General features: G+C 43.5%; 1 protein-coding gene across 17 annotated transcripts in view; it reads left to right on the plus strand.

Annotated features, from left to right (window-relative positions):
• The window catches only part of LOC101075629 (receptor-type tyrosine-protein phosphatase F), a 129,743-nt gene that overhangs the window by 88,760 nt on the left and 18,245 nt on the right, over positions 1 to 22,738 (plus strand). For 6 of the 17 annotated variants that reach the window (XM_029831562.1, XM_029831563.1, XM_029831561.1 and 3 more), the window contains 11 exons: positions 2,877 to 2,903; positions 5,419 to 5,536; positions 6,029 to 6,601; positions 7,290 to 7,390; positions 8,128 to 8,375; positions 9,397 to 9,475; positions 10,342 to 10,560; positions 15,779 to 15,933; positions 17,344 to 17,355; positions 19,389 to 19,501; positions 22,342 to 22,374. In XM_029831562.1, coding sequence (XP_029687422.1) covers positions 2,877 to 2,903; positions 5,419 to 5,536; positions 6,029 to 6,601; positions 7,290 to 7,390; positions 8,128 to 8,375; positions 9,397 to 9,475; positions 10,342 to 10,560; positions 15,779 to 15,933; positions 17,344 to 17,355; positions 19,389 to 19,501; positions 22,342 to 22,374 — 1,678 coding nt within the window. The remainder of the gene's footprint in view (positions 1 to 2,876; positions 2,904 to 5,418; positions 5,537 to 6,028; positions 6,602 to 7,289; positions 7,391 to 8,127; positions 8,376 to 9,396; positions 9,476 to 10,341; positions 10,561 to 15,778; positions 15,934 to 17,343; positions 17,356 to 19,388; positions 19,502 to 22,341; positions 22,375 to 22,738) is intronic. The other 11 variants (XM_029831564.1, XM_029831574.1, XM_029831575.1 and 8 more) reach the window with 5 other exon arrangements.

The following is a 22,738-nucleotide window of genomic DNA, read 5'->3' on the forward strand; positions in this document are numbered from 1 at the left end:
AACAGATTGTTTTCCATGAGACAGCACAGAGTAGTCAACCTGCAAGAACCTGCCCGGACATAACCGGAGACCACACAGCCAGCTGGCGCTCCCTTGTCTGCATTCGCCCAACTGGTTTTTGAACAATCGCTCCTTTTCTAACCCATCTTTCCGCACCCGACCCCCAACAACAAGTGGAAAAACAAACAACTTTAATAACATGAGCAAACATGCACGGGACACCGGTCACACTTGAAGAGGCCGTTCCAGCCTGCTGACTCATCCAGGTTGCACGCAAATCCCTCAAAAACACACGCATGCACACCTGTAATTGATGATAAATAAAAGAGAGAGAACAGTTTTCCCTCTCTCTTGGCATCTCCTGTATTGTTTCTCAAAAGACTTTGCCAGATGTGTCTTGCCCTTAACATGGGCTGCACAGTGAGGAAAAATAAAAGTTCTAAGCCGCTCTACTTCCATCCCAGTTGCCGACTGGCTGGCTGGTTCTGTCAAAATTGTGATCGCCTCTGCTCTTTTCTTTACCTTTGTTTTTGTTTCCTCATCACCTTCTCTCCGAGTTCGCTGAAACATTGAGAGGAGAGCTAGGAATGCTCGCTTGCGCGTGGGCGGGTTAAGCTCTTTCTTTTCAAGCAGAAGCCCACACAGCAGCCTCATTTCCCTGCTAAATTTAAACTAGAAGCCATGAGAAGTGTGATGATATTGACCCCTTTCTAACCATATTTCTACTGGGAAAGAGGCCTGAACTTGAGTGGGCAAGTCCACAACACAAAGCTTCATTTGCTCACATCAACCTCTATGTCCATGTTTAACATGCACAATTATCAATTTAGCATACATCATCATATAATGTACATTTAGCCACATTCTGTGCTCTGATACATTTGCTGCAATTTGTAGGAAGCACTTCAGTGCCCAGGTCATATTGTTTGACCACTTCCAGCATTTTGTGCAGTATCAAACAAGGTGACGCTTCACTGCCTCTGCGGCCTCCACCGCCTCAGATTGCTGTTGAGTGCGGGTAGAGGGGGGAAGCGAAAGGAAGCACCTCAGCCATTTCGCTCCATCAATCATGACAGCTTCTCTTTCATATCACTCTTTCCCATTTTTATAGCCACACAGCCCAGCCCATGTCATCACATTTGCGTTCCCCCGCCTGCAAATTATACCGCTCAGTTTTTCCAAACGACGTTTATCGGCAATGATGTGTTTTTAGCTCAAGCAGACGTTCGATGTATAAATTAGGGATAATTTATAATGGATTTAAGCCAAAAGCATTTGCGCTAGAAAAGGATTAATTCCAAGATGAGATAGAACTCCAGCAAACCTTAATGTGTTTGCCGCCTGTTGACATAGTGAGTGGAGTCAACGGTAAACAAATTAAGCAATTAGCCAAGTCACAAACTGTTATTCATGGAGTTAAGCAGCAGCTGTTCTTAAATTGTACTATTTAGTGTTCACTGTGCCAGGGGAACATGAGGCGGCAGTTCTCAATGTACACTTTGTGTCAACAAGTATCGACTCTGCAAATGCAAGGGGCCTCGCTCACGTTACAGCTCCCTCTAGATAAAGGTTAAAGTTATTTTCCTCCCCCATATCAATAATCATAGCAGTGCAAAGTAGGATTTTTATGGAATGGTAGGGGTTGCAGTCCCACCTGGCAGTAATGATGAAGTACATTTAACCCTATTGACTGATGCTATTTTTCACTGTGATATTTCCTTATTTTCTGATAATTTACGTATAATATAGCGACATGGCACTGCAAGAAACCTATAAAATGGACCATAGGATCCTCAATGGACATAAAGGCAGCTTAGTATAACAGTTATGACTGTTAAAAACTGAAGTACAATAAAACTAAACTATGAAACAACATAAAACCAAACATCAAAATCTATAATTTCTTCTCATAAAAGATAATGACAATGTTAATTTTTAGATGAAAGACAGGACGCGGCCTCTTTATGTAATGGTGAAACCAAATCTTAACTAGATTCCTTTGTGGTTCCTCCTCGCTACCTCCTTCCCTCGTACCCATCATGACCTGTCAGGCTCTTTTGCTCCAGATGTTCAAAAGACATCACTCGCAGCCTTCCTCCTTGCTCGCCTGTCTCCCTCTGCATCACATTCATTGTTTCACATTTTGTCCTACATCGGCATCGCTGGTGTCATCTCTCCCACCCCTTGTCAGCCAGGTCACCCATCAGTGAATTCCTCTGCAGCGACTCGGCTGTGGAGTGAGTTGGTGGTAAACACCAGCGGTTGCATTCTGCATCGGCAAGGTTTGATGTCACAGGGCTGGCATAGCAGCCCTGGTAATAGGATTTCACGCTCAGCACCGACGGAGCCTCACAGCAAGAAATGGGCTTTCAGTTCCTTTGGGAATCACTTGGCCAAGCACAGCAAGCAGGGAGAACATTCTGAAAACATATTGAAATGTAATGAATAAACATCCCTTCCTCAATTTCTTAAAGAGAAGACGAAATTCTCCTAAGATTCAGTTTAGTTTCCTTTTTCTTTTTTTTCAATCTCCATATTGAGACGGTTATCATACTGAACCGAGGTGTTCTATGAAGGAAGGTAGTTTTAACTGGTTTCAAGGGCGAGCCACAAACAAGGCAGTGCATCGTTGACAGTAATGAATCTCCCAAATGTTGCTTCGTTTTTTTGTACTGTGCCTTTCACCCTGTCTTTGTTTTTCCTCCTGTCATCACACTCCCTCCCTGTTGTTTTCTTTTGCACGACTGTTGACACCTACATTCATCTGTATTTATGTGGGAAAAAAAAGACAAGTGGTTTTTTTTTTTCCCTCACGTGTTTTGTTGCCTCTGACTCATCTTTCCCCGCTCCATGTCCTGTGTCTTCTCTCCCATCAGTGGCATATTGACGAGTCCACCGAGCATGTGAGTAACCCACATGTGTGATGCTGGGGTGTTTTGCAGGGCAAGCTCCTGTTCCCTCTGCAAGTTGGGGTTGCTGTGTGTGCTTGCGGACTTTGAGTTTTACGTGTGTGTTTATTCCTAATCCACTTGGTATGAATTTCCATGACAGACCCTAACCCCAATCAGATCCACAGTAAGAAACGTGTTACCTCGTGGCTAGTTCACTGCAAGCTGTGCATGTATTACAGCTGAGCAACATCTGTAGAAGAAGGAGGAGGAATAATGTCCCCAGTGACTGCACAAAGGTCTAATATTTCAACATTTTATCATAAAACAACCTCAGAGTCACAGCTGGGACGTTCAGTCACGTCTGAGGCACTTACGGCGGCGCACATTCAGCGCTTTCTTCCATCACTGAGCACATAGAGCAGGCAAAGGCTGCGTGTCACAATCCCAGTGTGATGCTGACATTAATCAGGCTCACCTAACCTGCTGTCTCACCTACTGTTCCACATGACATGTCTATCTGAAGGGAGGAGCTCTGTGTTTTATCAGCTCCGCACATCTTCGAGATTGCCACCAGCCTTTCATGTTCTTTTCATTTGCCTTGATGGCAGCTTACCGTTCCACGGCTGTCACACAGCCCTTTTGTTATGGCTTATTACCTCCTAGATGTCATATTGCAGAGCCACTTACTGTTGCTAGTGAGAAATCCAGTAGAAACCTGCCAGAGCAACAAACATTGTTTTTAGTGTTTAGGCAAAGATAAAGGAATTGGTTTGGTAAAAAGAGGCTTTCAGTGACAAAAAGGGGCCTTTCTGGTGCATTGGTTTCATGAAAATAGCATATTTAACAGACAAAGATTGGTGTCTATTAGTTAGTAAAGGGCAACACGGGATTATATTTTCTGCCCTTACTTATTGGCCACACAAATCATTTAATTTATTTGGCCCGTGCAAGAAAAATCTGTTTGCACGTCACATATGGCTGGATTTCTTCTGCAACACCCACATGGTATGAGTCAGACTGGCCTCTTCTCACTCTCCTCTTAATATGTTGATTAACACCTGACAGACAGCGAGCTAGACACTGCTAGAGGAAAACATCTGCTCCCACATCTTTATTATTCCTTTAGCAGCGATGTTGAGGCAATTGCCGTCTGTGAGCCAGATAAGTGAGTAAAACTGGTCACAGAAAAATTGACGGCAGCTATAACGTGTGAGGTTGCATGATATTAGACTTCAAATAGTCTTTTTTTTATTATTTGAATGATGACATTAAAAATGCAAATCTACAGCACAAATGCAATGAAATGTTGCTGTGTTGGAAAAAAGAAAATATCCAAAGCGTATTTGTAGTCTTCCCCTGGTATTTTACTCCCAAGTAAGGATTTAGTCTTGTAGAGAGGAATCTATTTCTATAACTAGTCAACTTGATAATCTCTGTAATGCCCTATGGTGCTGCTCTAAGCATTTACTCTGAAGGAAACTTTGAAGCCTTGCCTTTTCTATTTTCTGCTGAGTTTCAAAACTCTTTCTAGGTCCAATTTGACCTCGCCGGAATAGGGGAGAGTTCTCTGCGGTCTCGACGGCAGAGAATGTTGCTGCTCTGTACGATTACGGAAACCTCCTTCGTTTCTGTTCTTGGTGGTTAGGGAATTCAAAGTCGGTCAGTTAGAGAAACATCAGGGGAAAGTCGGACAGAATTCCTCGATGTTTTGAGGAGTTGAGTCATGCTTGTAGGTATTGATGTAGTCCTGCTCTGAAAGAGCTCCAGCTTGTTTGCTGAAGGCGTTTGTTCTCTACATGTCTACATGCATTATCGTGTGTTCTGTGCATGCAAGCATATATATAAGTGACTATAATGTCTACCCATGGGTGAGTATATGTGTTCATGTGTGTGTGTACGTCTGTTTACACATGGGCTTTGTTCAGACCCAGAGTGTTTAATTCCATTGAGTGTGGGTGTGTTCATACTGGTGCAGTCTGGTGAAGTGAGTGCCGGTACTGCAGCAGGTTACCCGTAATGCTCTGTTTTGCCGCTGTTTGTTTGCAAAATTATTACCATCCACTTTTGTGTGTCTGTGTTTATGCTTTTAAAAGAACAAAGAACAAAAAAATATATTTATTTCAAAAACAAACAGGCTTCTTAATGGGAAGTGGAATCTTTTTTTCTTTTGCAACACTTAGGCATGAACACTGACACACGGATGATATTCTGACTGATTTGGTTGGTTTTCTGGTTAATGGGTTCACAGTGTGTGTTTTCAGATTAGGCACAGGAGCATTTCTTGATGCAAGAAAATCTCCTGGTCCTATTTGTGTGCAACAAGACTTCTGCCATTTCCTTGCTTAACATTTTGACTCTTACAGGCGATGGACACTATAATTGAATAAATAATGGTGGTTCCTTTAATTCTGTTGGAACGACAATCTTTATTTTACTCTAGTTTCTGTATTTTTTGCCGCTCGGTTGATCAGGCTCACTGTTACCAGTCCCTTCACCCACTGAGACTGGTTTTATTTCCATTTTGTAGGAAGCCATCATTGTTGGCCTGCAGTCTGAGACTACTTACTCTGTCACCGTGGCAGCTTACACCACTAAGGGGGATGGAGCTCGAAGCAAGGCTAAAGTCATCACCACAACTGGAGCAGGTCAGAGGCAGTTTTCTCAGGGTTATTTTAAAAAAACATAGCGAGTATCTGTTTACCGGGAATACTGGTTTGAACTGATGACTCTATATTCCTTTTTTAGAGAACCATGAGGCAGGAGCGGTTTCTGTTAATAGAGTCACAGAGAGTTATGTTTTCTCCAGTGCTGTCTTTTTTTTTTAACCATTAAAATGTGGAAAAGCTATGCCAAAGGCACGTTATAATCCTGCGTTGCATTTTGTGGTGGATGGTACACAGGTATAATACTGCATCGAGCCTCCAGAACATTATATTTTAAGTAAATAAATATTACCAGGTCCTCTTGTTTTCAGTGCACATAAGTGCAAAATTAAGGTAGCTGGATGGTTTGTCTTTTCCTTTTACTACATTTATAGACAATAAAGGATTATTATTATAGTGTCTTGGGCTTTACCTCTATTATTTTTGTTAGCAAAACTTAACTCATATTTCTGCCTATAATTATTGTTATTACAGTGCCTGGGAAACCCACAATGATGATCAGCACCACCATGGGCAACACAGCACTGATTCAGTGGCAGCCACCGAAGGAGATGGTGGGTGAGATGATGGGCTACCTGCTACAGTACAAACGAGTGGAGGAAGGAACCTACATCTCTCGCGACCTGAGGAAGACCGACGACCATTACACTGCTACCGGGCTGCACAAAGGCGCCACCTATGTGTTTCGCCTCAGTGCTCGCAACCGTGCCGGCCTGGGTGAAGCCTACATCAAGGAAATAAGCACACCTGAAGACGTGCCGTCAGGCTTCCCACTGAACCTCAAAGTCACTGGATTGACCCAGTCCAGCACCCAGCTGACCTGGGAACCGCCACTGCTGGCTGAAAGAAACGGCAAAATCATTTACTATGTAGTCGTGTACCGAGACATCAACAGTCAGCAAAACAGAACCAACCGCACAGCCGACACTAACTTTACGATTCTGGGTCTTAATCCCGACACCACTTATGACATCCGCTTGCAGGCATACACCAGTAAAGGCGGAGGACCCCTCAGTCCCAGCATTCAGAGCAGGACCATGTCAAACGGTAGGCTGACATTTATACGTAAACATGGCAGAATGTTTGATTTAATCACATTGAATGAGGGCTTAGCCTTCACGCTTGGAAGCACTCACTTTTACACACTGGAGCAGTCTTGTTCCCAACATGTTTGCATCTGTACACACACTATGTCACCTGCTTACATTTTGAACACTTTGTCGGTTTTTATTTCTGGCTTTATTAGAATGACGTCATCCACCTCTCAGTACTGTACATGTTTATTGATTTATAAAATACTAATCCCATTACACGCCGCAGTCATATTGAGTCACATTGACACACCAACTCATCCCTCTTCCCGTTAGATGCGAATCTACACACAGCACACTTTGCTTTTTATTTAAGAACCATATTATTACAAGATTTCTTATGTGTCATCAGCTGTGAGTGGAATTTATTTTAAGGCGTCTGATGTCAATCCTGTGCCATGTTAATTTATTGGTTATCTGAGTGATCCCTGTTATGTAACAGGCATACGTTCTGTACCCAAGCGTAAATGGGATTTCTGATATCCTTTAAACTCCTCTGTAGATTGTCAGCGTTTGTTCAATGGTATCACCATCGACTATGCTCTGGCTGTTGCCATGCGGTGGTGGGAAATTAAATTACATAAAGCATGCTGTGTACACGATGTCATATTTGACAAATTAATCAATTGTGTTTCTCGCTCCAGATTTCCCTATTTTAAACTTTGGCGTTAAAGCCGTCATGAGAACATCTGTCCTCCTCACCTGGGATTTACCGCAAAACTACAAAGCACAAGTGCCTTTCAAGGTGAGTGGCCAAAACACATAATTCACTTCATGACAGGAAGGGTTAGCATCTTAATCTTCTCTGGTGTTTTTTTTTTTTTTTTTGGTCAGCAAAATATTACTGTAAAGATTACGGCAGCGAATATTGATAGTTTAATGACAAAACCAGATGTTTAACCTGAGGTGCTTAAATCTACCTGCCTCTCCATTTCAACATTTCCTTGATGAGGAATAAACAGAACTTAATCAGGATGGAGAAGAAGAAAAACTGGATAAACATTATCTAACTAAAACCTTTAAAAATCTGCCTCTCTGGGTGTCGCTCCTCATAAAGTCCTCCTCAACTTAAACCAAGCATGGTTAAAATATTAACTTGATATAAAAATCAAAAGGATTACTGCCAGTTAAGTTACGGTAGAGTGAAAGAGGAAAGAGGCTTAATGTCTAATTCTGTGTGATGTAGTGACTGGGGGAAAGATGTGTTCCATATATTAGGTGTAATATAACTGTCATATGAAGGACATTAGATGCATTTTCACTCCATGATAATGAAACAAATTCACGGCTCCAGTTTGTCATCCACACATGTGGCGAGGTGTTGTATGAGATAGGAGTCTCTCCGATGACATCCCTGCTTTTGTCCTAGCATGGCGCTGAGAAGATGGTTTGATGTATTTAGTATGCTTAACTAGTGTATGTTTGTGTTTTTACTGTGCAGTTTTTACTGTCTTATCCGTTTCTTTAAACCATGGCTTACAGATCTTGTACAACCAGCAAAGCGTTGAAGTGCAAGGGCACCTAAAAAAGAAGCTGATCACAAAGCTGCAGCCAGATACGGAATATTCAATTGCGCCGACAAGCAGAGGCAACATAGCTGGCGGTCTGCAGCAACAGGTGTCCATCCGCACCGCCCCTGACCTAATCAACACCGAGCCCATCACCTCTCAGCCTCAGGGTGGCAAGATGACAATCAACCTGACCAGGTTCCAGAATACAGCACTTGCTAGGTCAGTACCAACAAGCGTGGGGTACCTCACACAGGCAAGCTTTTACCCTGGGTAACAGTGGTTTGATGATGAGCAGTTTGTTAAATTAGCTCTAAACAATAACACTGTTGGGGTTTTTGTTATGCTCGGTAACCTTTTAACCACTGTCCAACAAGCTTTAAATGGCTTTTAAAGTCAGGGAATTAACTGCAGTTTGTGAAACTATGACTATCATGACATTTAGATTAGATAAAACTGCGTAAGCCTCATTTTCACAGAATTAGAAATATATGAACCGTTTAATATTTGATTTATAAAAAAGTACATTAACATGGGATTATTAAATTATTAAAGACCGTCTATAAGAAACTGGAGAAAATTAAAACTCAGATATGTTTTGATCCAGAGCAGAATCCACCTTGAGAAGTAATGTCTTTACTTTCGATACAGACACGGCAGAGTAGGCGGAGGGCACAGGGTTCGTTGGTAAGAAGCTTATTGGGCTGTTGAGGATGGCCACAGAGTTGAGAGTCAGAGTTCATGCCTCTTGGGACAGCAGTTGCTGTCTGTATAACAAACCATTCCTCAACACGCACACCATCATTAGCCTCCTCCTCAGCTTGATTCCAAACTTCTAAATGTCTTTGTAATGTCTTTTTCTTCTGTTTATTTTTTTAATACTGGCAACTGTGAACGTACACACACTAGCAATCACACAGTCAGTCCTATTAACCTCAGGTTTCCTATGGGGATATTTATTATCCGAAGACTCCCCTTACTGTGACAGTATTTGTTTCAGTCTACATAGCAGCTGTTGTTAGTGATTAGCCATTAATTTGAGAATGCAGTCCCAATCTGTTCTTCTTTGACCTTCATTGGACCCACTTGTATGCGCCACACAAGTTTTGAATTCCGCCCAGCAGGCATCACAGTTAAAGCATGTTCTTTTTAAGGTTTTCCACGCAGTGTTAATGGACCTGATCACAGCATGTTATTGGTTTCAGTCAGTCTGTCCTAACACCGATTTCACTTGTGCTGGCAGGTGTTATTATATTGTAGTGGTGCCAGTGTCCAAGCCAGACGAGCAATTGAAGAATCCAGAGGAGATCGGGCTGGAAGAGGTGAGTGCCAGCTGGTGGCTGATTGGTTAATGAGCAGAGTCAGGGGTCACCAAAAGCCTTTCCGGTTCCAACTGAGTAAGGAAGTTCCCGGTTGTGACTAATTAGCTCTTTTGTTAGACACAGAGGGGGTTGATGGCACAAATATAGTGACTCACCTGTGTATGTGGAGGAAAGAACATTTAGATACATGTTTAATATTCTGTTTAAGAAGGGTTCTTCTTGCCCAAAAGAAAATGTTAACTGAAATATTAATGCATACTTTCTCAGTAAAATGTGAAGTTCGCTGGTTTGAAACCGAGTTCAGTCTCAGCGATGAAAGAGCGCAAGAGGGAGAGGGGGAGAGATGGGCCTCACTGAGTCATTAAACACAGAGCCATTGTCTCCTCCCTCAGACGTAATGATTTAATAAAGCTGCATTTGGAGACATTGTGGGCAAAAAAAATAAAAATAAACAAATGCTGCTAAAAATGCAGTGCTGTGTGCTCCTGCTCATTTATTAACCAGGCTGGCAGTCATGCTGAGAATATGTGCCGAAGCGTGCACTAATTGCTCAGTACGAAGCTTGTTGAAAATGTTTGCAAAGTTATCTCCGAGCAAAGGGCATCTCAGCTGTGTGGAATCGTTATCTTTTATTCTGGTGTCAGACTTACTCATGGGTGGTGAAAGCAAAGTAGACTCACTTTAGGTTTTAGAAAGTGATCGACAGACTGTTTTATGATTTTCTCCTGTGCAAATACGCAATTTTATTCAGCCTAAAATCTCATTTATTGATCGTGCCTTATGCTACAGCTTGAAGCATTAAAATCACATTCATGGAAACATATGAAGTCCTGTCATGCTTTGTTGCAACGTCCTTTGTTTCGCAGCTTCTCAAGTCGAGTGAAGGTCCTCTCCTGAGGCGCCGACGTCACCTGGAGTCCCCAAAGTCCTATATCGCCGCCAAGCTGCTTTCGCTGCCAACCACCTTCACTCTGGGTGACGAGAAGAATTACAATGGCTTCTACAACAAGCCCCTGAACACTGAACAGGAATATCGATCCTTCGTCATGGCTGTTCTTCAAAACAACGAGACAGACAGTAGCTATGTAAGATTAACATGCACTCATCAACCTACATATAGATTGGGTTTCAAAGAAAGAGGGCAATTAGAATATATAAAATCTATATCCCAAATAGATGTGTATATGTAAAAATCCTCCTGGATATGTTAATCTGAAACTAAATATCATATTCACTCAGGCTTTCCAGGAGCTGTTGCTGTTAGCGGTCGCTGAACTCCCTCTATAATGAATTTATTTCTCAATGTTGTGATGTCATGTTCACACTCGATAGTGACATCAGAGATCAGCCAGCAGGCCACCATGCAGCTCTTTTTATGATGCTTTAGCTCTCTAAGTGGAGGCCTTGTGCACTCATCAAAGAACACAAACATAGCAGCGCAGCTCTCTACGGGACTGTCTGGAGTAAACTTCACCGCAGGAAGAATAAAAGCGTGTAATTGCTCTGGGATCGCGTGCTATCCGGGACATGCATATTCAGTAGCTGGACCCTGGGCAAGGGCTCCATGTCCAAAAACCAAATCCCCAACTTTTCACCTGTTTCTTTCTCTGCCCTCAATGAATTCTGTTCCTTTTCATTCCCGTTTGCTTCTTCCCTGTGTCTCACTTCCTTCCCCCGTCTTTCTCAAGCGTGGAGAGAGCAGAGGAGATTGATTAGTGCGGCTGAAGTTAAGAGGGAGACGAGGGCTTGGTCATGAGGCCCGGGGAGCCCCTAAAGCAGGCTGGATTGGCTTGAATTGCTGCTTTAAATGTCCCTAACCCCCCCCCCCCCCCCCCCCCAGTAATCCTTCACACTTTTGCTCTGACAAGGAGAGGATGGGTTGAGAAGTCTGCAGTGGGCACCCATGTTACACTTGACTTCAAAGAAAAACCCTGCACCTGCCAGACACGCGAGGTCGGTTCAGCGGTGCGGCAAACTTGTGTTCTTCCCTGTTCCCCCCCCTCCTTAAACCGGGCAACACCTCCTCCACCTCCAGGCTTAATCGCATGGATTCATCGGCTTCACTGATAGACAATCAGTCAATCTGTTCTTGTTCCTTATTTGTGCTATATAACCTGGCTTCCCCTCCAGCTGTGATGACAAAACTTATATTGATATATTCCTAAAAACCCTCACAATCTCTGACAATACTGTCTATGATACACGAGGCATTAAATTACAGAAACAAGTCAATATTTTTTAACAGTTTATGGTTCTAAAACAGAATGCACATTCAGCTGCTATAGTAGAAATTAAGCAAATATTGATGCATTGATGTCGCTGAATAGCACCGCACTGAAAAAGATCTTAAAACAAAATCACTAATAAGCTAATGAAACGGTGAAATAATTTTTATTTATTTTATTATTGAACTGTCAGCCCAAAAACTGTCTTCAGGCTACAACGTTATGAATTCGCTCAGTTAAAAATGCAGTCCTTGTAGGAAATACAGGATTGAAATGAATCCTGTAACTGCCGTGCTGCTATTTTCGACTCGGACTCTCCAGCAGCACCGTTTCCACAATGCCCGCGTTAACTCGAGCTTTTAAAATTTTACACTCCCCTTCATCCTTGTTTCTGGTTTATGGAAAGCTATGGTGAATTCGGAGACAATGCAGGTAGGCTTGTCATTGATCGCCATAAATCCTCTGAATACTCTCTCTGGGATGCGCCGATACCACAGCACCATTTGTTTTTCTTACACCTAACACGGCAAACATTTATTACTAAACACAAACACCAACAAAAGCTTGGAGCCAAATCAAGCAGTTGGCAGACGGTGCCTCCAGCAGCATCCTCATCAGTCCCAGGAGCATAAGACAAGTGCTGGAGCAAATGACTTCAGTCTTTACTACACTTCCTCACCTCACACCAAAATTCCCCTGTGTAGATCAAACACAACCACAAGGGTTTAATAAACCCTCATATATCAGTGGCCATGAGCTGCCAGCAGTGGTTGGAGGAAAGAAAAGAAGGCAAAAGGGGAAACGAGAGAGGAAGAAGAAGAAGAGTGTGTGCCTTCATGTCTCCCCATAACCTAAGGCAGATAAACAAGCCGGGGGAAGTGTGAAATGGGATGATAGATGCTGGGTGTGTATAAACAGTATTCATTTAATGTGAGCATTGATGGGGGAGGGAGGTGGCATGAAATATTGCACATGAGACGGAGATGGGGGGATTGGTGTTAGTGAGAGCAAAGGAGGGGAGAAAAAGTATGGGCGCATCGTCCTGTCCAAGCTGTAAAGCTCACACAACAGGAAGTGACTTAGCGGAAAGGTGTGACATCACGCCCTCCTGTACTTCTCTTTTGATTCCGTGAAAATGAATAATTGTCACATGTGTTTACTTCCCTTGACTGTTTTACATGCTGCCATCTTTTACCGAAGATATTCTAGGAACGTTCAACAACAATGGCTTGAGAATGATAATTCCCTCAGTGCTCTGGGCTCCCATTTGGCCTGGTTTTGCTCAATATTCCTTGGAGTCCTTGACAGTCCTTGACAACACATTAAGATTCAATTATAGACACTATGTGTTTTCCGCTGAGCATGGAAAGACATTCAAGCCCACCTTTTCCACCACAGGTGGTGGAAACGCGCTCGACTACATTGGCATCACCCTCTGGTGTTGCCTCCAGATGCTCAATCCTCAGACAGTTAAAGACAGTAATATGCAGTTCTGATGTGAAATGGGAAACAGGGCATGTGAGTCATAGATTGAAGGAAATAAAGGCTGATGGCTGAACCACAGTTTGAAAAAGATGGGTCGCCGTACGGGGAAGGCGAGACCCCACAGCTACGTTTCTGTTCCTCGTAGATAACGGCACGCTCGCAAACGCTGTCATCTTTTCCCCCCTCACTTTTTGTGTATCTTTTTTTGTCTGTCTTCCAACTCTTTCCTCCTGTTTTTGCCTGTGCCGTGCAACAAAGAGGGGAGAGTGGGCTCCTCAGCCTCCCTGAGGTGCCATACTAGAGTGTCAGATTCTTGTTATACATCTACGCATATTTGTTTGTTTGTGTGGCATTCGCCCCTGTGGCTCATTTAAGCCACTTTTGGAGAAGCATGGTTGCAGCGAGGTCAATGGCAAGTTGAAACAAAATGTGCCTGCATGTTGTGCTGTGTATTTGCTCTGGGGACGGCAGAGCCGGGGCTGCTGGGAAGTTTTGTAGCCCACGGCCCAGATAGCGGACTTGATGTTGTGTTGTTCTCCCTTTCTAAGTCTGGCCCCACATGCTCTGCAATCTCTCTCTTTTTCCTTCTTGGATAAATCCAGTCTCATATTAGTATGTGACAAATATATGTAGGTGCTTGGAGGATCTTGAGAGTAGCAACAGTTGTGGTGTAAATAGGTATTTGTTTACATGCACAGCCCTGTACTGTACTTTTAATCCTCTATTGGCAAAGGGGCACATTTAGATCCTTAGTTTAGGACACTAAAAATAATTCAAAATATGAAAATGAAGATGCAAGGAGTTTGTTTGAGCTCCTTAGGAACATCTAATTGCTGGAGATGGTGTCTCTGTTTAATTACCACGGACATTCACATTACAAGTTTGTGTTCCCCCTTTTGCGGTCACTTTCACACGCTGATGCACAATGACCAAAACCTTTCCATTTGTCTTTAACATACTAAATCAGGATTCTAATAGCTGGGTGAGTGTAGTCACTCAAGTGGTTTATCTGAGCCGTTGTCTCATTCACGGTGAATGACGAATTCCTTCAATGCAATGTCATTCCTTCGTGATAGCGCTGCCAGTGCAGGGGCATTAGGGGCTGCGTGACTGAGCTTTTATCAGATATTCGCCACGTTTAAAGGTACGATCCCCGTGCTTCGGCATGTCCAGCAGACAAGCAGCCCTCTCCTCCTGCACTTCCCTCCTTGTCCATTTTCGGAAAAGCAGCTGTGCTAATTTGCTGCACCATTGAAGGAAAAAAAAACAAAATTGTCCCCTCCAAGATTCCCTCCATCGCCACATCCTGCAGTCTTTTTATGCCCTCCCAGTGGACCAGGCAGCATTGTGGTGCTGTCAGATCAACAGTGCTCTCATCAGTGCTGTTTTGTTCTTACTTTTTTTAATCTTCTTTGCAAAAGCACACAGAATGGGACATAATCAGTGTCACATGTAGTCCGTATTGCTAATTAAAGCTGCAGACTTTGCAAATATGACATTTTCTACTTTTCGGCTTGATTTGTCTCGTATGTCTCAAGATCCTTCTATATGCAATTGAGACATGCTGTAGCACTCATGCATGCTGTAAGTTTTTTTTTTCCCCTCAGCAGTTGCCCAAGAGTTTTGAGCGATAACAGAACCATCTGACAGTCTGCAGGACTCTTGCAGCTTGTCTCAGCTTATCTTTCCAATTAATATCAGCCTGTGTGCTGAAGAGCAGGCTGCTGTGCAACTAATGATCTGGATTACTGCTGCTTGCCGCCCCGCCATTCCTGCCGCATGCTGGGAGCCCAATTCCCTTCGAGAGCTGCGATCTGTCACCCATGCCCCTGCGCCACCACCCTCCCCCCATCCCCGTCTCCTCTCGTCATTCAATGGAAGACGCACTGCGCTCTAATGAAAGATGCCTGGCACCTCCCTCTTTCTCCTTCTCATTTGTCACCTTGCTCTCCTGCAGTCTGACTCCCTCTTCTCTCAGACTTCTTTAACACCCCACTGCGTCTCCTTGCACACCAACTCCTCAGACACACACTCCCCCCCCCCCCCCCCTCCCACCTCCCTTTCCTATCATTTGCAAATGAAGGACCAAAGATGTCTCATTTACAACCAAGGTGGAAATGCACCTTCACCAATACCCCCCATCCCCCACCCCCTTCCGTCACGGTGTGAACACTAATGAAGAAGAGATGAGTCCTCTCCTGTGCCCCCATTTATCCCAGTGGCCAAGGGACATACAGACTCATCCCTAAATCTCTGTGCATCTCTCACTGTCTCACAACAACTCTGTCATCACTTTCTATCATATATTTCTAGAAAAGGAAAAATAATAATAACTACTAACTCGAACATAGTTGCTCTAGTTGGACTCTGGCTTCTTCCAGTACATCTGATCTCTTGACTTGATCGTTTTTACATTATGACAGAAAATGGGCCTTTTTTAGCCTGATATCCCTTTGAAGGTCATTGGTTTTAATGGGTTGAATCAGCATGTAGTTCCCCATCTTGTCTGGCACTTAAATGAAAGGCAGATGTGCCAGAAAACAATTGTCACCAAGATTTTCTTACTAATGTGAACTTCTTTCTTCTCTTGCAGATCACAGTTTTGGCCAGTCCCTACTCAGATCCAATCCAGGTCTCTAAAAATTGGTCTCCGGTGATAGAGCAACCTGAAATGTTGTGGGTTATGGGCCCAGTGTTGGCTGTGGTGCTCATTGTCATCTTCGTCATCGCCATCCTGCTTTTCAAGAAGTAAGAGTTCTGTGCTGGGTCATTCTCCTTGTGATTGTGTGCAGTTTAACTGTGGTAGAAGTTGTGATTATAGGTTTCTTTTGATTGCATCAGTAATGGAAATGAGTCCTGCCACTTAACTCGGTAATCAGCAACTGTAGCGTTCAGTTTTCTTACTCCAGAACACAATGATTGAAGACTGATCCATCTTTCCAAAAATACTCCAGCTTCCCAAATGATTCGTCCCAGTTGGCTGTTTTTAACCGTAGCATCTGAAGTGTCAGTAAAAATGGCAGCTGACAACTGCCTTGCTAGCGAAAAGCACAGCTTGGCTGTCAGAAACCCTTTGCTTCGAGTGAGAATATTTTTTTTTGACTCCATTGGTCATTTCAAATAAGAAACAGACAACAACAGAGGGCTTAACTAAAGGCTCAGTCAATATCACTTAAAGCGCTCCACTGCCCGCATTATATGCTGCACGTAGCATAAATATAGACATAATGCGCTGGAGTAATGGCACAATTTGTCCTGCGACATGTCATTTATTTAAATAACAACACCAATATTGAGTTTTTAGAGTTTTGTTTGTGCCACTCAAAAAAGGAAAAATAAGCTAAACTTTTTTTTACAGACAGCTTAGGCATTAAGCGTATGACACACAACATCATTATGAGTTACTTATGATTAAGACAGAATGAATGAATGAATGTTTAAACATGAGGTTCACAATTATAGTGATGTCATCGATGATTTGTGGTTCAGTAAGGAGGCGGTGACAATAACAGTAATGTTGGGCGATCACTATGTAGACCGTTCAGATGGAAACGTATTATAATGAGACATCATTTACTACACTCGGTTTCCTCCTCTTTCAGTCCCCCCCTCCCATTTTTCATCTTACAGCCCCATTACAAACTCCCTATACTATCTTACCTGTTCTCCAACCTGCCATTTGCAGCCTCGCAGACAACCATGCAGCTGAACTGCCACGGCAAAAGGGGCAGTTAATAATAGGCTCTGAAACAGCTCACTGTTGAGTGACGCATCCTCTGTCTGAAAACCCTTTCTCCGTGCAGACACAGAGCGACAGGAGGTATTGTAGGGAGGTGGCAGAGTGCCCTTTTCACTGTGGACTGGTAATAAATGTGCAAAGAAATAATCACACCATCTCAGCTTGTTATTGGTGCCTGCAAATTTGCCAAGACTGACTCCAGCAGTGAACAATGATGAGGTTATTCCCAAATCTCTCCTGTGAGAATTGACATATCTGTTTATGGTGTTCTTTCTTGATTTGGTTTTTCTATTCGGAAGAGGCAGATTTTGACTATTAAAAAAAAAAGAAACACAAGAAAAGTACTCATATATCCATATTTATACTGTGGTGGAGATATTAAGATATTAACAGCCCTTCTTTTTCCCATCTGAATGCAGCAAACAGGAAAGGTGGGTACTGCCACTATTTCATCATTAATGTCATCCCAACTCACAAAAGTCCCCTTCATATACTGTCTCGAGTAATTAATGGTGTTCATCACCGTTTGGGTTTGCTGGGCCTGCTTCCTCTCTTCTCCAATTGAACCTGTCCAAATTATTAACTCAAAACAATGAAAGAAACAAGTGAGAAGCATTTTGAAATCGACCTGTCTGATCTGTTTCTTCAGATTTATGTGACAGCAGAAGCAGCAAGCTCAGCAACCTCTGATCACTGGGGTCAGGTGAACCCCCAGGTCACCTCTGTGCACCCGTGCATGTTCCACATCCAGTGCCAGTGCTCCCTCTCAGATCATCCTGTCCACTGTGGTTTGTCTCTGCGTTGTGTTTCATTATCCCGCCTGTGTCAGCACAGCCCTTCAAACTGGCCCCATCTGAATATGCCAAGGCATCACCTGCTGTTGAATGGGCCATTGTGAAGTAAATGCCAGACAGGAAAAGTGCTGAAAAAGAAATGTCCCCATCTTTTAAGCTGACATTTTCCTCAGAGACCCCTCCCTTTACTCACCCTATACTCCCTACTTGCTCGTAGCAGGAGTTTCAACAAAGGGCCCTGTTCTACCCTCACTGCGCACAAACCTACTCTGTGCCTGTCTGTGTGTATTCTCACACGTCTTTACCCTCACGTTGAGTCTGAGATGAATAACCCCATTGATATTGCTGCCATGTTTACTTAAGCCCAGCATTAGAGTGTCATGTAGATGGGTATCTGATTGGGTCAAAGGGGGAGAAGATGGATGTGCAGAATAGATCACAGATGGCCAACTCTTTTAACCTCCAGACCAGCACCACCACTAGCAGTGATCTCTGGGAAAACTAGATATGGTGGCTCAGCTCTCAGCTGGAGAGGAAAAGATGCTTGTCGTAGATTAGCCGTCACGCTGTTAGCATTAGCTTAAGCCCTGCAGCATGAGATAACAGGTGGCTGAGAGGCCCAGGCTTCAGCGGTTGCGGTGGCCCCAATGACGGCTGCGTGTGCATCACCAGCTTTATGTATTCTCACCACGCAGAGTTTCAACAGAAGGCTCGGCTCCTGCCTAAAACCCACGCTTGCCACTTGCAAATGGAGTGCAATGAGATGTGAAATTTCCACAGGGTGCCCTGATGCTTCTTTCCACACATTTATATTTGCCTTGTGAGGCCGCAGCTGTATCTGAGTGTGTGTGCTTGTAAAAAAAAAAAAAAAAAAAAAGGGAGGTGAGAAAATGTACATCTGTGCGCCTGTTTATGTGAATATGTCAACAGATGCTGCCTGTCTGAACATTAAAATACAGACAGGCAGCATTTTCCGTTCCACTGTCTGCCTGATGGGCAGAGCTTGTGGCAGCTAAGCTGAGCCAGGCTGAGCCATACTGTTCTGATTCATTTTAGGCTAAACCAGCCACGGCTAAGCTAGGCCTGGCAGCGCAGGTGCTGCTGAACTGGTCTAATTATCCTGTGTTATGCCACACAGCTGATGAGCTAATTACAGCATCCACCTGTTTTCCACACATTCGGGAAAGCCAGTAAACATAATGTGCTGTTAGTCTCCCCACACGGAAGCAGCAGAATCACGCATTTAAGTCCTTGCTACACAAAAACACACATGTTCATATCCACATATCCACAGGGCAGCTGTCACCTCTTCAAAGACTAACAAGTTGGTCCTGGACCAACCCGGACCTCCGAGAAATAATGGTGTTTCTTCACACCCATTCCATTTCAGCTGCCAGTCTAATCGAATGCCTACTCTTTATTGAGCCCATGGCCCGGTTCAATAAAGAGAATTTGTTTTAAAAAATGGCAGTGGTCCCGTCCAGCGTGTGCCATGCATGAGTGCTCTTTTTTTTTTCCAGCCCGTACATCAAACCATAAACAAGTAATGTTGACATAATCTCTAATCAGCTTTTTATTTCCACTTTCAGTTGCACAGCTGCTGCAATAAGCATCCAGGTGCTCTCAGTATAATGTGGTTAATATCGCACGATTTGTCTCTGCAACTCTAGGAAACGGGCGTCACCCTTACCCAAAGACGATCACTCGGGTGGAGTCAAAGACTCGCTGCTGGCCCACTCTTCTGACCCTGTGGAGATGAGAAGACTTAACTATCAGACTCCAGGTATTAAACCAAATTACATTTATGTTTTTGCGTTACAGCCATTTACCAAGGCGACTTACACTGAGAGACTCAATCAAACCACCCTGCAATTGAGACTTATGCGAATAAGATACTCCCTTAGAGTCCTAAACACACAAGTGCACCCAGCTAACAGTGCAGAGCTGTGGAGATGGAGTGAAGAGAGATATAAACAAGAGAGAGGAGGAGAAAGATAAGCGCTGTCATCCTCACAAACATATATAAAACACACAGAGCTACAGACACTAAATGTTACACATCCTGGATGAGTAAGAGTAGGTTACATAGAGATAAAAATGGTGAGGAAACCTCCCATAACTAGTCGCACAAATTGGTTTTCCCATCACAATGCTCCTCCTCCTGCTTTCCATCCATACACTCTTCCTAATTGATGCCCAATCGTCTGGAAGAGTCCTGGGGCTAAGTGGTAACGTGTGGAAAGTTGCTGCGCAGGGAGTGATTGTAAATCATAATGTGAATGTCAATAACGTCTGGGATCCTTAATCAGGGCAGAAACAGACTTCAGCCTTCATTCATTCTGCTACTGTGGTGACTTCATTCTTCAAATCCTCTTTTCTCTCTTCCAGCTGGGAGATTTTTGTTTTAATATTATTCCTTAAACATCTCGTATTTATGTTTGCCCTGAAACGGTGAATATTGCATTGTGGAATGTTAAGCGGCGTTTCCTGCCGCAATCTTCTGGTTTATGTGCCTACCGTCCAAGTCTGGCAATGGATCTCCGTGATTAGTGTCGCTCTGTGAAATTATTTATACCCGAGCTGTAAATCTGACCGGTAAAAAAAAAAAAATGGTTTGTCAAAAATAAATAAACAAATACATTACATGCAGCTTTGGATGGTGTCTGTGCAGGGAGGCCAAGTGAATTCAAATTCCATCCACGCTTTGTGGTGGTTATGGGGGGGAAGGTTGTGTCAGGCTGCCCGCCTCAGCGTCAGCCTTCTTCCTTTTTCCTCCTGATCTCCTCCCTCCTCCCCAGTCCTCCTCCCTCCACGAGCTCCTTTCATTTCCCCAAGCTGGTAATGAGTCCTGCTGCCTCTGATGTGAAGGTGAGCTAGGCGGAGGGAACAATGGAGCTGAGAGAAAATGTCAGGCCCCGCGCACGCGTGTCCGTGCATGTTTCCGCGTGTTTTCTGCGCCTGTGTGTGGATGTCTCCCTTCTCACGGGTTATTAAAGATCCCATTCGACGTACACGCCGAACCCCTTTGAACCCCTGCAGAGGAATTAAGCAGTGGTGCCCTGTTCCCTCGTCCTCCCACTCCACCTCTTTTGTCTTCCATTTCTGCCTGTAGGACAATCTCTCTCTCTCTCTTTCTTTCTATCTATCGATCAATCTCTTTCAACATTTATCTTTTTGCCTTCACACCTCGCTGTTTGGCTGTAGTAATAGTTACGGTCAGAATCCACCGGCGCGTCTCGTCTGTAAAATAATGTGAGGTTCTCCGGTGGAGCTGCTGGAATATCGGGCAGCGCGTGACTCTGTTTTCTCTCTCTTCCTCCTCTTTTTCATTAGCGCACAGAAGGTGACCGTGTGTGCTCCGGTCCTGATTGTTTTTAAGTGGTCCACCCGACTGCAGCTCATGTCTCCGGCTTGTTTGTTGATTTAGGAGACTGCAGCTCCACTTGTGGCATTCGAGCAGGAGCTCTCTTGTATTCGTAAATTAAATGCTCATGCAGAGGAGACCTGTTCTATATAGTACTTTCTAATATGTCATTTAAGGCTTCACTGGTGTTTGGAACTCCAGCCAAAGCTCATATGTAAAAGTGCATTCAAAGAAGTTCTATTTTTCAGCAGACCAAGCAGTTGTTGACGTCCATTTACATGTAATGACTGACTTCCTGTTGGTGTGGTTACACAGCAGCAGCGTTCCTCATGAAAGCTAAACAGAACACTTCATTACTACAGTCTTCATTTTTGCATTCTCCAGCTTGTGCGTTGCAGTGCACCCACACACTCATCGTTCTTTCTTCGTCAGAGGAAGATTTTGAGGCCATAACATTGATCTTCTGCTAATATTTAGGATTCAAACAGAGTTTGACCTCATACGCGTAACATTACCACAGTAAATACAGTACAAGAGACGACAGCATTGACTTTAACTAATGTTAACCCACACTGGAAATATAAAATGGAATGTTTCAGAAATCCCTGGATGTGAAGGCTACTGATATTCGGGTTGACATACTGTTGTTTTTATTGATTAAGAAGTTTTAGAAGAGAATTAAATTAACTACCGGGTAATGGAAACACGTTATTGGTCAGTCCAATCGAGTTAGAACTACCTGCCATATAGGACAAATAATGCATAAAAACACATTTTAATGAATACTTGATAAGTAAAAATTGCATAATAATATAGAATATCTATACTGAGTGTTCACATCAGTTTATACAGTTTGTAATGAATTATTATTACATTTCTATCCATGTGCATTTGAAAATAATGTTTCTAATTTCACTTTTAAATAAGGAAGGTTTATTTCTGGGCAAGCACGCAAGCCAAGAACACATGTAGAAAGTTGTAAAACAACACAACATAGTCTTTTTCAGTTTTCATATGTACTTAAGAAACATGACAACAACCTTTCAAATATGGACTTGGCTGGTTTACAGTTTATTTGATAGAGTCAATACTTCACATAAGCAAAAGCACCACTCATTCCTCCTGCAAGTGTAAACGACACCAAAACTGGTTTGAACACTTATTGAGAGATTTTGTTTGGCCCCGGTCTGCCGATGAGCCGTCTTCATTGATTAAGTGTTCTTCTTCTTCCTCCTTCCTTGGCTCTCCTTTCTCCACAGGTCCCAGCTTTCATCGCTGCCCCAACACACCAAGTTAGTCTGCACTGTCACTAAATGTGTATATCACACACATGCAGCCTTTCCTCCTCTCTCTCTTACTCACTCACTCACTCACTCCCGTCCCCATTCCTCCCTCGTCTGACAGACATCACAAGCCCCCAAGCCCGTAGCAGCTCCAAGGATGCTTCACTGTCTTTCTTTGGGCCGTGAACTTCCCACAACACCCTTGTGGTGTGAAAGCAGAGGGATTCTTTTGTTTCCCGTGTAGAAGAACAGTTGGGCCAGTTGCACTTGCTGTACATATGCACACACACGAACAGATAAACAAACACAGATAGCATTGTGTGTATTAAATTATCATAATTTATCAGGTCTTCTTTTGTGCAGCAGCTGTAAT

The sequence above is a fragment of the Takifugu rubripes genome, chromosome 22 (assembly GCF_901000725.2).
Source record: "Takifugu rubripes chromosome 22, fTakRub1.2, whole genome shotgun sequence".
Classification (NCBI taxonomy): Eukaryota; Metazoa; Chordata; class Actinopteri; order Tetraodontiformes; family Tetraodontidae; genus Takifugu; species Takifugu rubripes.